The sequence below is a fragment of the Octopus bimaculoides genome, chromosome 11, assembly GCF_046866305.1.
Source record: "Octopus bimaculoides isolate indiv1 chromosome 11, ASM4686630v1, whole genome shotgun sequence".
Classification (NCBI taxonomy): Eukaryota; Metazoa; Mollusca; class Cephalopoda; order Octopoda; family Octopodidae; genus Octopus; species Octopus bimaculoides.
Window position 1 is genome coordinate 45,709,057 of NC_142938.1, and position 14,164 is coordinate 45,723,220.

Consider the following 14,164-nt stretch of genomic DNA (forward strand, 5'->3'; position numbering starts at 1 on the left):
TCTACTCTAGATGCACAAAAGATATTTATTTAAAAAAAAAACTGTCTTCTAACTCAATACGTTTTCTTTGGTTAATTTGTCTCTTTCTTTTCACATAAGAAAAAGAAAATTGTTTAAAAGACTTGGGTTGTAAAATTGGAGTATAGAAGAAAAATTGCTGAGGCAAGAGCTTGAAAGGGGAATTTTCTCTCATTAATCTTCTTTTCTCCAAATATTTTTCATATTTGACACTGGTTGACCTCATTTCCTTCATAAATACAGCCCAAATTAAAATATGTAAGGTAGAATGAACAATGTCTCCATCCAAAGAAAAATTACATCATTACTTGACATAGTGTAGTTTGCCTAAAAGAACTGAGTTAAAATAAAGAGCTAGCCTTTCCTTTTAATCTTTCTTCACCACTCCCTTAGAATTTTATGTCCAACTTACCAGCCGTCCCTCATGTGCAAATCTTAACTGCCATCCATATTTTGTGTTGACATGTCCACACGCTATTCTTGTATATTCTATTTCTCTCCTTTTATTGCTATCTGAACCACACATTGTGTGCATAACTCTCTTAAAATTAGGGGAAAATGTCACTTGATCTCTACTGCTTTATACAACTATCAGTTATGCTCTTGGGTTTTTATACTGTTGTTATTAGTCTTGTCTTGTCTGGTATTTCAGATAAAAATACCCACACACATCACTACAAATATTTTCTTGGTTCATGATGCAAGGGGGATGGTATGGAGAGGGAGTTGCTCCCTCTATTTTGCTGGGAGGGAGGGGAGCGGCAGGTTATAGGAAGACTGCTTTGATTGTACAGTTGTAAATTACTGTACCGTAATTACTTCAGAATCAGGCCTAACCTTATATGGTACCCTTTCTCAGCCAGGACATGACTACCATTCATGAATCCTGTCCATAAGATTTCAGTTCTTATCTAATCTAGCCACAAGCTTATGTTTGTTAATTGTCAGTCTATTATTTTCTGTCTTACTTGAAATATTTATTGCTCAATCTTCTTAGAATCTCCATTTTTATTTCTTAGGCATCATTATCATAAATAGTTTTCACAATATTTCATTTGAATTGTTAGAATTAATTCTAACTTGCCCTGGCCAGCTATTCAATGTTTGTATTGGAATGTCAAGCCTAGTCTTGCCCTGTAGTTTATTTTGATCTCAAATAGCAGACAAAATATATATTCTTCAAGACTTTAATTTGCTTTTTGTTCTGGTTTCTCTTAAGAACTTTCTGTTTTGTGTGACTACTAAATGCTAACAGCACAGTAACTTGGTCTGAGATAATTATTTCCTCCCTTACCACAACAAAAACAATTATTGAATAATATACAGAATTAAATAAATGGAATATTTGGTTATTTTTCAGCCTTTAAAGAAAACATTTTGGTCTTTATATTTTTTTTAATTAAAAGTCCTCTTAAATTTTTAACCAATCATAATTTCTTATAGACTACAATATTTATTCAAATGAAAACAATAAATTAAACAAATTCTTTTCATCACTAATATCAAAGATATGATTTCTGATGAATGAATGGTTTTTGTGTAGAATATTCAATTTTGATGGAAGACAAATTTTTCTAAAATAGGTATTTTAATGCCCACTGCCACCCTAAGGCCCTTTAAGAATTATTTCAGATGAGGTGTTAGTTGATATTGTGCAAACCTTCTCCCACCCTGCCCAACAATATAGCTTCTCTATATACTGTGTGTGCAAAGAGGTTTATGTAAAATAACTTCGTAAATATTCATACAGATATAGTTTCCTTTGGAAAAAAAAATTGCTCTTGTTTCTATTTTTTTAATTCAATGACTTCAAATTGTACAATGGATAAAGAATAAACATTTTAAATAATTATTTTGCAAGCACTTCAAAGCTTTTTTTTTTTTTTTAAATCCTACTTTTCCCCCCTCTTTCTCTGTTTTAATTAGTTTGCCTTTTTTTTAATATATATTTTTACTATTAAACCTCTTTGGAAGTAAAAGGTTTTTCTAACAAATTTTTGGTTTGACAATATTTTTTCCCACATTCTTGTGAGAAAATTTAATATTTTGATTAAGAAAGAGTACATTTCTATCTCTCCAATTTTTATTTTAGTCCTTTTCTCAAATTATTCAAAAGCTGTTTATTTCAACTCGCATTTTTACAAATGCTTGTAACAGATATACTAGTGTTTATGTGTGTATAAATATATATGTCACATATATACTTCATTACACATATACACATACCTATTGTTTATCCACTGGTGGTTGGAAAGAGGAGTCTAAAAATATTTGCAAATATGTATAACAAAACCCTTAAATATTGAAATGCATAAAATATTTTCATCCATCTTACTTGGATTTCTTTTTTTATTTATCTCACCTCAAATATTATGACCTGAAAGTTTATTTAAAATGTGCATAAAAATGAAGTAGGAGCATTGCATTTCTTATAACTTGTACCTCAGTTCATTACCTTAAAGACTGAATCTAGTTTCTCTATATTATTTGAATATTAGCCCTAGATAGGCAAGGTCCTTTATTTGATGATCAAAATGAGGATGACATAAGTACAGTTTAACCTTTCCCCTAACCATATTAGACAACTGAGGTGTTTCTCCTAATTTGGTTGTAGTTGCTAAAACAGCTCATTTTTATACTTATTTCTGCATTAAGCTGTTGTTTCACACGTAAGTAAACAAATACGGGTTCTTACAAGAAATTATTATGGCAAGTTAGTTTAAATACAAGCATTTAAGTTGTAAGGCAGTGACAAAAGATTGTAGTAAATGAGAAGTTAGTTTATTAAATTATTTTCAATATTAAACATCCAGGAAGTGTATTTAAAAAATGTGATAACAAAAAAGTCAAAACTGTCAATGTTGAAGCAGAAGCTGCTGAATGTCCAGAGAAAGTACTTGTCAGCTTGTCTTGTTTTCTCAACACTGATAATAGCTTTTGAGATATCATTCACTATCATGGCTCCCTGTTGAACAGAATGCAAACAACTCACTGATTTATATGCCAAAACTTTAAAAATAAGATTAATTTATTAAAACTTAGCTTAATTATGGCTAGTTCAGAACATATTAAGTAAGTTCTTCCATCAATATTGAGGGAAATTTGGTACTAGTTGGGCCCAAGCTGAGATACCACCTCGTATGTCTTTTATAATCAGGTTGGTAAAAACTTCCTGTAGCTTTTTCACTGCAATTTGTGAATCATTACCATGGTGACACACCACCACAATCAATTTCCCCTGATCTTGGTCTTCTGAAAGCAGTGACTTGATTTTCTTTGCATTTCTTATGTCAGACATTGGAATATCTTTCTGTTAAGGAGTAAAATTCCACCACTGAAAATCATGTACAGAAGAAAATCATTTGCAATGAATGTATACGTTAAATATTACTGCAACACTAAAACTACCAAAAAAAAAAAAAAATCTCAAAACCAGTATTTAGAGGTAATGATAATGGTTACTTTCACTAAGTTATTGAATAAGAGCTGTGATTACCTAAATTTAAAAGTTTTTAATGAGAATCTGAAATCTATAAGTATACAATATTTTACATATTTGTTATGTAGATTTTCAATCATCACAAATGCCCCAAATTGCATAAGATGAATTCAATATAAACAAATTCATAATTAATTGTACAAAAAATATAAAATTGTAAACCTCCTATTCATTTATAGTGTTGAGATTCCAAAACAAAATTTAACACTAGAGACAATTTATCATCATCACATTTCCATGCCTGCATGGGAATTGGATGAGGCAGGTTTCCTATGACCTGATGCCCTTCCTTTTGTCAACTTCACTTGTTTCCATAAAAGGTAATACTTCCTCATAGCCTGACATGTTCTCATGGAAGATTGGAAATTGTGGACACCATTTGTACAATGGTAATACTTCTTTACAACTTGTAAGCAATATCAAAGACATGGAGACACTTATATATGTGTGTATATGTATATAACAAATGTCTTTCAGTTTCCATCTACCAAATCAACTCATAAGATTTTTGTTGGCCCAGGAGCTATAGTTGAAGACACTCAAGTTTCTTCTACAATTTATTCCACTGATCACATTCTGCACTCAGTGACATTGGTTATCTGGAGTAACAACATGTAGCACACATGGGAGGATTTGACCAATGGACCAAGTGAGAGTTCATGTTTCACACTTACAAAGCAGAATTATAACAATTTCTGTGAATATTCTCTTTTCAAACTGTCTGGAATGGGCTCTACATATCTCGATGTTCTTCAAGCCTGTCTTGAATATCCTGCTGAGTTCACATCCTATCACTAGCACTGTTGTTGTTGTTTAGCTCCAGGTCAATTCAGTTTCATTAAACCTATGATCAAATGCATTCCAGCCATGAATATTCAATCTTATATTCAGTGTGTGACACACAACTATGTCCTTGTTTTAGGTGATATGATACGACAGAAATTAGCTACTTTTAATACATGAGCTGTCATATAGAGGTTCCTTTAATACATTGTATCTACAGGCAACACATTTTCAATGAACAACTCCCGTCTAGAAATAAGTATTGCAATTAGCTTGATTCAGCAAGTAGTGGCAATATAGTGCAGTTGAGTATGTCATTAACTTAGTGTAGCAGTTATTGTTCCTCATTCATCATTGACATCAATGTTGATAAATGAATTGATATTCTGCAGTGGAGTTAATGATTATTTCATTTATATACAACAGCTGAATTATAGGCTTTCATATAAAGCCATGTACAGTTGAAAACCTTCTATCTCTAAGAACATTACTCTTTCATCCATCTAAAGTACTGGCACCAGGTTGATTATTGTTTTCTATTAGAAAACTTTACCTTTTTGTTTTTAACCTTATTGTAGATATTAAATCTGGTTTCTTCTCTTTCAACTACATTAATTGTACATTTTTGTTTGAAATTATAAGTTTTACAGATTTGTCCAAAACAGTGGCTCTTGACTATTTGCAAAAGTAATCCAAATAATTCTGTCACAGTTTTCAATGCAATTCAAAAGGATACTGATAGCCTTCTTTGGCAGAGAACAGATTTCTAATTCAACAGGTTGCCGAACATCAATAAGGACATGAGACAAGTGTTGGTCAAGAAAAGTTTTGTATTCCTGCAAACAACAACAATAATTTCAAATTTAGGAACAAGGCCAGAAGTTTTGAGGGGAAGGGTTACTTGATTATACTGACTCTACTACTTGACTGATACTTTATTTTATTGACCTGAGAGGAATGAAATAAAAACTTCACTTCAGGATTTGAGCTCAGAATGTAAAGAGCTGAGAGAAATACTGCAATACATTTCATCCAACATCCTACAGATTCTGCTTATCTACTTCCCTTATAATAATTGTTTTTAAGAAGGCGGTGAGCTGGCAGAAATGTTAGCATGCTGGGCGAAATACTTAGCGGTATTTCGTCAGTCTTTAAGTTCTGAGTTCAAGGTTAACTTTGCCTTTTGTCTTTTTGGGGTCAATAAATACTAGCAACGTATTGGGGTTGATCTAATCAACTGCCCCCCTCCCCCTAAATTTTTGGCCTTGTGCCTAAAGTAGAAAAGAATTGTTTTAAATTTATGGACAAGGCCAGCAATTTTTACAGGGAGGTAGTTAGTCCATTATATGAACCCATGAACCCAGTACTTGATTCTGGAAAGATGAAAAGTAAAGATGATTTTGACATGATTTGAACCCAGAATGTAAAGAGCTGGAAGGAAATACTGCAGGGCACTTTTTCTAACACTAACAATTCAGCTCTTATTATGGTAGGCACTAAAAATCAGTGATGCTGTAAGAGAATTATCAGCAAATATGTAAAAGGTAGGTAAACAGTGTGGTTCATCATAGATAAAGAGTTGGATATTAGTGTTGAAAAACTAATTGGAAGGAAAACCCATGGAAAGGTGGAATATTTAAATCTTGGAGTCAATTTTTATATCACTGTGCTACTTAAAACACCAAAGTGGTTATTGTGGGGGGCTAACCATTCTCCAGATTGAAAAACTGAAATTGTTAGTGTAATTAGAAAAAAAAATAGGTTAATTTGGAAGAGATTTAGCTTAGATGAGATGCATACTGAAGTACCACCAATAATCTCTTTCTAGTGAGACAACTTCTGAAGAAGGTCTTTCAAAGAGTATCATATTTAGAATAGTCGTCAGGTGCAGATTGTGGAGGCACATGGCTTAGTGGTTACGGTGTTGCATTTGTGATTGTACCTGGACTGGGCAATATATTGTGTTCTTGAGCAAAATACTTCATTTCATGTTGCTGTAGTTTACTCAGCTAACAAAACTTACTAATCCTGTGATGGACCAGCATCCTGTCCAGGTAGGGAATATATATGCCACAGGATTCAGGAAACTAGCCTTATGAGCCTATGGATCTTTGATTCTTTTGAGGTGTAGATGAATAGTTTGTGAGAGCCCCATGTCAACCATGTACAAAGATAAGTCAAAAAGGTAAAAGTTAGCAATGTAGACAGGTGTCACACCAACACTCATTTCTCAGCTTCCTCCTGTTTATCATAGTTCAACAAGCCATAATATAGGAGTTTAAGACCAGCTATCCATGTAAGCTGATGACCTAATTCTCATAACTGATTCCGTTAAAGAATTAGAGAAGAAATTCCAAAGGTTGAAAGAAAACCTAGAATGATACTTCGTACCAATTATCAGATAACAGCACACTCACTAGTAAGAAAATGGGATCATGAGCTTTAAAATTGAACCAATATAGTGTGAAAGACTCAAGATATTAAAATATGTAAAGAACCAAACCACAGTAATATACAACAAAAAAATATATTAAAACAAAAACGTGCAATATGAAGGGAAATTCCATGATGCCTATCTTTTATGCTTATTTTTATGTTTAAGATTTTTTTCAAGTAGAGTGACTTAAATTGTTCAACAACAAGAATGCAACATCAGGGCAGTAAACTGGATGAGCATGCTTTTATAAGAGCACTAAACTCAATATAATTAAAATACATCATGCTAAACTGATATGAAATGAGCTGTTATACAGATTTGAAGAGAAAGACTGCATCAATTTAATGAAAATAGCAGTAACAAACTACCAAAATTTATCAAACAGAAACCCCAAGTTAACAATAAGATATCTCTCAATTGTTTAAGTAAATGTCATTGGTAAATTCAACCTAAATAACAACAATAAATGGTAATTATAAGTTTAAACATTAAGCAATAGCTTATTGTCTTTGATGTTACGACTGCAAAATGTAGCCCTTTCCAATTCAATGAACAAAATATTTAGTACAGTCCTTAAACCATATTAAAACAATATCTGCTGTGTTTTGGAACAATGACCTACATTGCTCTTCATGTGGTTACTTCCATACCATAAATCAATAGAGATAAGAGTATCTAGTGTCAACCACAATAATAGTTAGAAGTAGCTGTAGCTTCCTTAAGATACAATAGAAAATAATAATATATTTTGTCTTCACTAACCACACAATGAAACCAGTTATGAGCTGGATATATGTGTGTGTGTGGTATAGTGGGACAACAGAAAACGCAAACCCAAACAACAGATGCAGACAAATTCAACCTCCTCATCAGTTGACAAAATTTCATCACAATTTTGACCTTTTTAAAAATATTGTCAAGTTTGTCAGAGTCAGCAACATAAGCTACTTATGTATAAATAAGTGGACATGATAGATGAACAAGGACAGAGAAATTGAGACAAGTACAATAACAAAAGGTTTGTATACCAAAGAGTAAATAAAGAAGAGTTATGAGGAAAATAGGCAAGGATAAAACAACACAGATATTTATAGATATATAAAAGTGTTTTTTTTCTTCTTTTAATTAAAAAAAATAGACAAACCAGATTGAAATAAAGCTACTGACAAATAGAATGAGTAGTCAATTGAAAAAAAGAATGGGTAACTTAAAAACAGGAAGATCAAATGGTATCTTTTGGGAGGGAAATCATGCAGATGGATTGAAAGACAGAATGAGAGAAGAAGGGCTGTTGCAGAGATAATACAGAGTAGGGAGGGGTAATATGAAAAAAAGGGAAAAAACAGAAAGAGATAAACAGCTAAGGAAGGAAAATAGAGAGACGAATGAATGCAAGAAAAATATGTAAATAGAGAAAAATATAAGGATGCGATGATAGGTAAGCCAGTAGAGAGTGTCTGCCATGATCTCTGATCAATGGTTCCCACTCTAGGAAGGATCAGCCCTGAGATAAACTTGTCCAAGTCGGAGGTCATGAACGTCAACTATGATACAGAGGGCTTTGTAGCCTCCATCTTAGAGGTATGTTCACTACTTCACCAAGTACAGGTGACCTCAAAGGAGGATGTCCTTACCCTTGGTTCACTGATCTTCCTGCCTGCCATTCTCTCCACCTTCAGTTCTAAGCTCCTCCAGCTTGAAAAATGTCCACCCAGCTCTGTTCCTGTTAAGGAACTGCTTCACCATGCTAAAGCTATTGTACACCCTCCACAGTGCTCCTTGCTACAACCACAGATCTCAATGCCTGTATCCAACAGGTCACCAAAGAGAAATGCAACATTCAGTTTGACAACACTGGATGGCAACAGGTCATCTTACTCATCACATATGCTGACCTTGGCTTCATTTTCCAGTCTCATTGGCCTTGCTGGCTTTTCTCGATGACTTCTTACCGTGTTTTCATTAACAAGGTTCTTTACAACACAATTGAGGCATGTGAGGCAGCCGATGCAACATGGAGCCAGCTCAGCCTATGTCCCATTGATGTCCATCTCCTCCCCTGTATGGACGTCTGAACCTCTCAAAAGAAATGGGACACCATCCAGTGTAGTATGACAGCAGACAAGTTAGTGTGCCAACTTGACCAGCACTGTCTGGTATGTTTCTGCTCAGCCTCTGAGCCTCACAGCAGAGCTTGGATCAATGCAGTACCATCACTTGCAAATGGCACTAACCTTGATGGCAACTGCCTGCACATTGGCGTTTCCCTGAGGCTTGGTCTTCAGATCTGTGAGCCTCATGAATGCCGCTGCAGGTCCATTATGGATTCTTTTGGCCTCCACCCGCAGTCATGCTGTCATAGTGCTGACTGCCTTTAGCAAGATCATAAAGCATGGCGTAGATGTCACAGGCTTCCCTTCCCAGCTCAAGCCAACAGGTAGAAGACCGTGGGGATGGTAGAAGGCCGGAAGGTATTACAATTTTCTCATTCTGTGGCAGTAGGCCTCTCATCTGGGATGCCACATGTGATGTCATCTCCAGGGGCAACTTGGTATTATCAGTTACCAGCTCAGGCTCTGCTGCTGGTCAGGCCGAGGAAAAAAAAAAAACTGTTGAAGGTATCAGTCACTCTCTGACAGGTTTATGGTTGAGCCTGTGGCAGTTGAGACCTCCAGCATCCTTGGTCCCCAGACCATATCCCTGCTCACTGCTATCAGGGCAGAGATTGCTGTCTGCAAATGCAAGCCCAGAGAATCAGAGTGGCTGTTCCAGTGCATCTCCCTTACTATCATCCAGGGCAATGCCTTTTACATTTTGTCTGCTGGTGTCATGAGAAATGTTTTTACATTGTGAGAGTCAAGATTCTCTGTATTTGAGTAATACAAAGAGAATGGGAAAAAAACATTAACATCTTTGAATATTATTTTAATGAAAACAATAGGCAGAGAAAGCTAAGCATAAAGAAATAAGAGAGGGTAGATAAATATATAGAGGTATAAAGAGAAGTTATCACATGATAAAGGGCAAAGATAATGTGCCTTTCAGCCTGGTTTACACAAATCAGGGGATGGGAAATAATGAAAAAACGACTGACTATCAACGTGATCAATTCAAAACAATGGCTAGCTTGAAAATGGGAAGGTCATGTGATGCCTTTTGGGAAAGAAGAGAAGGAAAGAGTAGAGGTAGGTAGAGAGTAAGATAGAGAGAGGAAGGGCCATTGCAGAGATAAAACAGCTGGGAAGGGTGAAACAGAGATTAATAAAGTGAACAACAAAGATAAATGGATACAAAGTGATCGAAGAATGAGTAGAAAGATACAATAGCAGAAAGCTAAATGGATGTAAACATAAAAAGAAAGATACATAAATAGAGAAAAAGATAGAAAGATAATTAAGTGGAACTGGTAGACAGAGTAAGCAATAGAAAGGTTAGTATAAGGAAGAAGAGACAAATAGACATGTGGACAGATGGATAGAGAGAAAAGATAAATAGATGGATAGAGAAGGAAAGAGAGGCCTTGAGTAAAAATCTCAAATTAAACAAACCAGGAAATGGAATAACACAATTAACCAGTAGAAAGGTCAATTCAAAAAAGAACTGGTGGTCTGAGATTCAGGAAGAAGGCTTCATGATGCCTTATGAGAGAGGAGAAAGAGAAAGGTACAGGTGGGTTGAGAGAGAGGAGTAAAACAGAGTAGGAAGTGATGAAATGAGGAGAGAAGTAGATAGAGATAAATGGATGAAACTGGTACTGTCGGCTACAATGATGAGAGTTCCAGTTGATCCAATCGATGGAACAGTCTGCTTGTGAAATTAATATGCAAGTGGCTGAGCACTCTACAGACATGTACCCTTATGTGAAAATGATGGACAATGAAAGCAATAAGGAAGTATAAAGAAAGAATGAAATCATCATCTAACATCTGTTTTCCATGCTGGCATGGGTGGGATGGTTTGACAGGATCTGGTGAGTCACAGGGCTGCATCAAGCTCCAATGTCAACTTTGGCATGGTTTTGATGGTTGGATACTCTTTCTAACATCAACCATTTTAGAGTGTGTACTAGGTGCTTTTTTTGTGGTACCAGCACCAGTGAAGTCACCAAGTAACTTGCAAGACAGGAAAAGAACACAAAAAGGTAAAAGTCCCTAAGTGGGGAGGGAAATATTTGAGGAGGGTGGAGGTGAATTTATGCCAAGTGTTGGTGGGTAGTTTAAATGCAATAAGGAACAAGCCTGTCTTGCTATAGTGAAGATACATGGCTAGCCTGCATTATATAAGGGTGGGAATAGCTGGGATGAAAAGATGGTAGTGATGGGGAGCGAGAGCAAACACTTAAGGAGCTATATATCAGATATAAATAACCAATCAGTTATGGCTGCATCATAGGTTTTCTTGATAGAGCTAACAACTCCATGAACACAAGTTAAAAACTATTGTAAATCAGAATACTTACACATAATGTCTGGTTGCAATAAGGAAAAGGAAATTTACAAATTGTCTGGCAACTAATTGGTCATATAAACTTACCGCTGCTGAAATTCGATGTTCATTTGACAAAGTGGATACATGAGTTTCCTGAAAATATATAATGACCAAAATTTAATGATACTTGGCTTTGTAGGAGTTATTGTGTTCCAAGAAAAAAGTACATCATTCCATTTGTGTTTTATGAACCTAACTGAACACAAAATTATATTTCCCACATCACAATTTATCAGAAAATATTATAAAAAGTTAAAATAAAAAAACAAGCAAAAACAATGATATTAAGTCATTACCATAATTAGCTTAACATTGACTTTCCAGTGTGTATACAACAGTTTCTCAAACTGGTTCTTTGCTTCATGTTAAAGCCTTACATCTTCAGAGTTAATTACTTTGTCTTAAATCTCTCTCAGCCTGCCTCTGCTACCTTAACCAATTCAAGAAGTGCTTGGAATTCAATATATACATATTGGTTTACATGTCCACACCAACTTTATCTGGTTATCCATAACCCTCACACTTGAAGTTCTGTACAATTTATGGCTACAAATTCTGCTTCCTCAGATCAACAAAAATCAAAAACGAGATGTTTATCGCATACACCAAACAATTATTTCAAATGTACATGTATTTAGTTTGTCATTCGTGTTCATGCTTCACATTTAAGATTACATTCATCATATAATGAAGGATTCATCTCTTCACTGCATTTGCTTTTCATTTCTGTTCATCCCATCTGGACATTGGTATCATTCAATAAACTTTCCATGTCATTTAGTGCCAGTCAGTCCTAATCAAGCAGATCCATTATCAAAGATATTCCAATACTGGCCATCTTATTTTGTTTATCTAAGGCTACATTATCCAACATCACAAAGTGATATCCAAGAGAGATTTGACTGCCATTCCTAGAAGGTTAAGAAGCCATGTAGAAACTTCCAACATTGGCTAATGAATTCCTTTGTTACTTTCAAAAGTACAACTCAAAACATTAAGCTATAGTGGGTTAGATCACCCCTCTAATTAGATTATGTATCAAAATTTTACCAAATACAAACAGCTAATTAACGTTGCTTGTTTAAGAAATTTGAATTGTATTTCAAAGACTGATTCTAAAATAAAATAATTCAATATAAGCAAATGTAATGGCAAAAATATATTGGATCAAGGCAAAAGAAGCTGAATATGAAAAGGCAATGTGAAATCACTCATGCTTATGTTTAATCTCCAGGATCATCAAGAGAGGAATTTTGATTTTATGGCTTTATATGCATAAACATGTATGTGCTATATTTAGACATGTATATATTTCAACTAGAGGCATTCGACATTGCATACATTCTCCTATATCTTTCTTTGCTGACAACAGTCTTCATGTAAAGATTTTACTCAAAGAAAGAAACTTAAAAAAGTATTTCTTTCTTCATATTAGTCATATATAGCTACAAAAACTACTGCCACCACAACTACCAACAATTAGTAAGCTTCTTACACAACTGCTCAACATATACTCGCCTTAGAGCGAGTGCCTTGTCCCTGGCAATTCTAAAGAGCATTCTCTAGCCTTGTTTCTGATGAGGCAATCTTTCAAGTCCTTTCTAACTTTATTATGTCTTCATTCATTTGTCAATCCATTTAGAGAGTGTACTGAGTGCATTCTGTTGTGTCCCCAGCAAGACTTGAATCCTCACTGCCTACATTGCCACCACTCATTCACCAATTACTTTACTGAGTGTATTGGGTGCAATTTATTGTGACACCAGCATTAACTAGGTTGTTTCATTCCCAGCAATACTAGAGTTCTCTGTAATCTGGTTTCTCTCTTCCCTTAATTATCTTCATACACTCATTCCTTTCTTTCCCACACAACTGATGGGAAAAGAGTCAGAGTGGAGGAATGAAAGAATAGAAGCAAGAGGATGATAAAGGAGAAAGCAAGGGAGTGGTTGATAGCTACATGACTGTCGTTTGTAAAGAGATTGGATAGAAGCAACATGACCAAATGGGTGATAGGAGAAGAGTAATGGAAGTGGACCAGAGTTATATGAATGAGAGGGAGAAAGAGAGAGAGAGAGTAAAGAGTACATGATGATGACAAATGGATTGAATAGAAACAGCATAAGCATTATGATTGGAGACTGTGCACACTATAAAGTGAATGATGAATGAAAAGAGACAACATACAGTAGAAAGGACTAGAGAGATTGTCTTGTTGGAAACAAAGCTAGAACAGACTCTTTAACTTTGCTGGAGACAAGATATCCATGAACAATAAGGGAGTAATGAGAGAAACAGCAGGAGAGCAATGACTGGCAAAAGATCAACAAATTCAATTTGATGTCATCCCACATTACACAGATAATGTGATGGAAGAGCAAAGTGATAGAAGAGAGACACATTGATAGAAGGGTGAATGAAAGATGAGGAAGTAATGAAGACAGAGTGAGAGTGGTAAATGCAAACTCAATATGAACTTAATAGTAATGAGCAACCCACCTTACAATCCTAATCTCCATGACTACTACCATCATTTTTACATGTAATTTTCCTGGCTCGCAAGTTAGGTATTTCCACTGTAGCACAGCATTTCACAAGTCACAGACCCCTGTCATCTCCCTTATGAGGTTCTACTTCTCGATACTAGTCTTCACTACTTTGTCCAATGTCTTCTTTGGTTTCTCTCTTCCACAGATTCCATCTATTTGGAGCATTCAGCATTCTTTTATACAATGGACATCCCCCATAGGCATCAGTGTAGTCTTTTCTATTGCACATGACATTTGATTCCTCTTGCATCCAGTTTTCCACTCACCCTCAGCTCATTTGTGTTCCATCACTTATGCAAACTAACATTCTACATCCAGTACAGCATGCTTGACTCATTTCTTTTCAGCTTTCATTAATCCTCTGCATTCAAGGTCTTTGTCTACAATGCA

The 14,164-nt window shown here is 35.1% G+C and overlaps 1 protein-coding gene across 2 annotated transcripts in view; it reads right to left on the reverse strand.

The window, feature by feature from the left end:
- Positions 1–2,783: 2,783 nt before the first annotated feature.
- LOC106869497 (adenylyltransferase and sulfurtransferase MOCS3) overlaps positions 2,784–14,164 on the reverse strand; it is a 32,943-nt gene continuing 21,562 nt past the window's right edge. For both annotated transcript variants that reach the window (XM_014915261.3, XM_089359935.1), the window contains exons 10-12: positions 11,271–11,318; positions 5,037–5,136; positions 2,784–3,324 (exon numbers count right to left, since the gene is read on the reverse strand). In XM_014915261.3, coding sequence (XP_014770747.2) covers positions 3,104–3,324; positions 5,037–5,136; positions 11,271–11,318 — 369 coding nt within the window. In that variant the 3' untranslated portion in view covers positions 2,784–3,103. The remainder of the gene's footprint in view (positions 3,325–5,036; positions 5,137–11,270; positions 11,319–14,164) is intronic.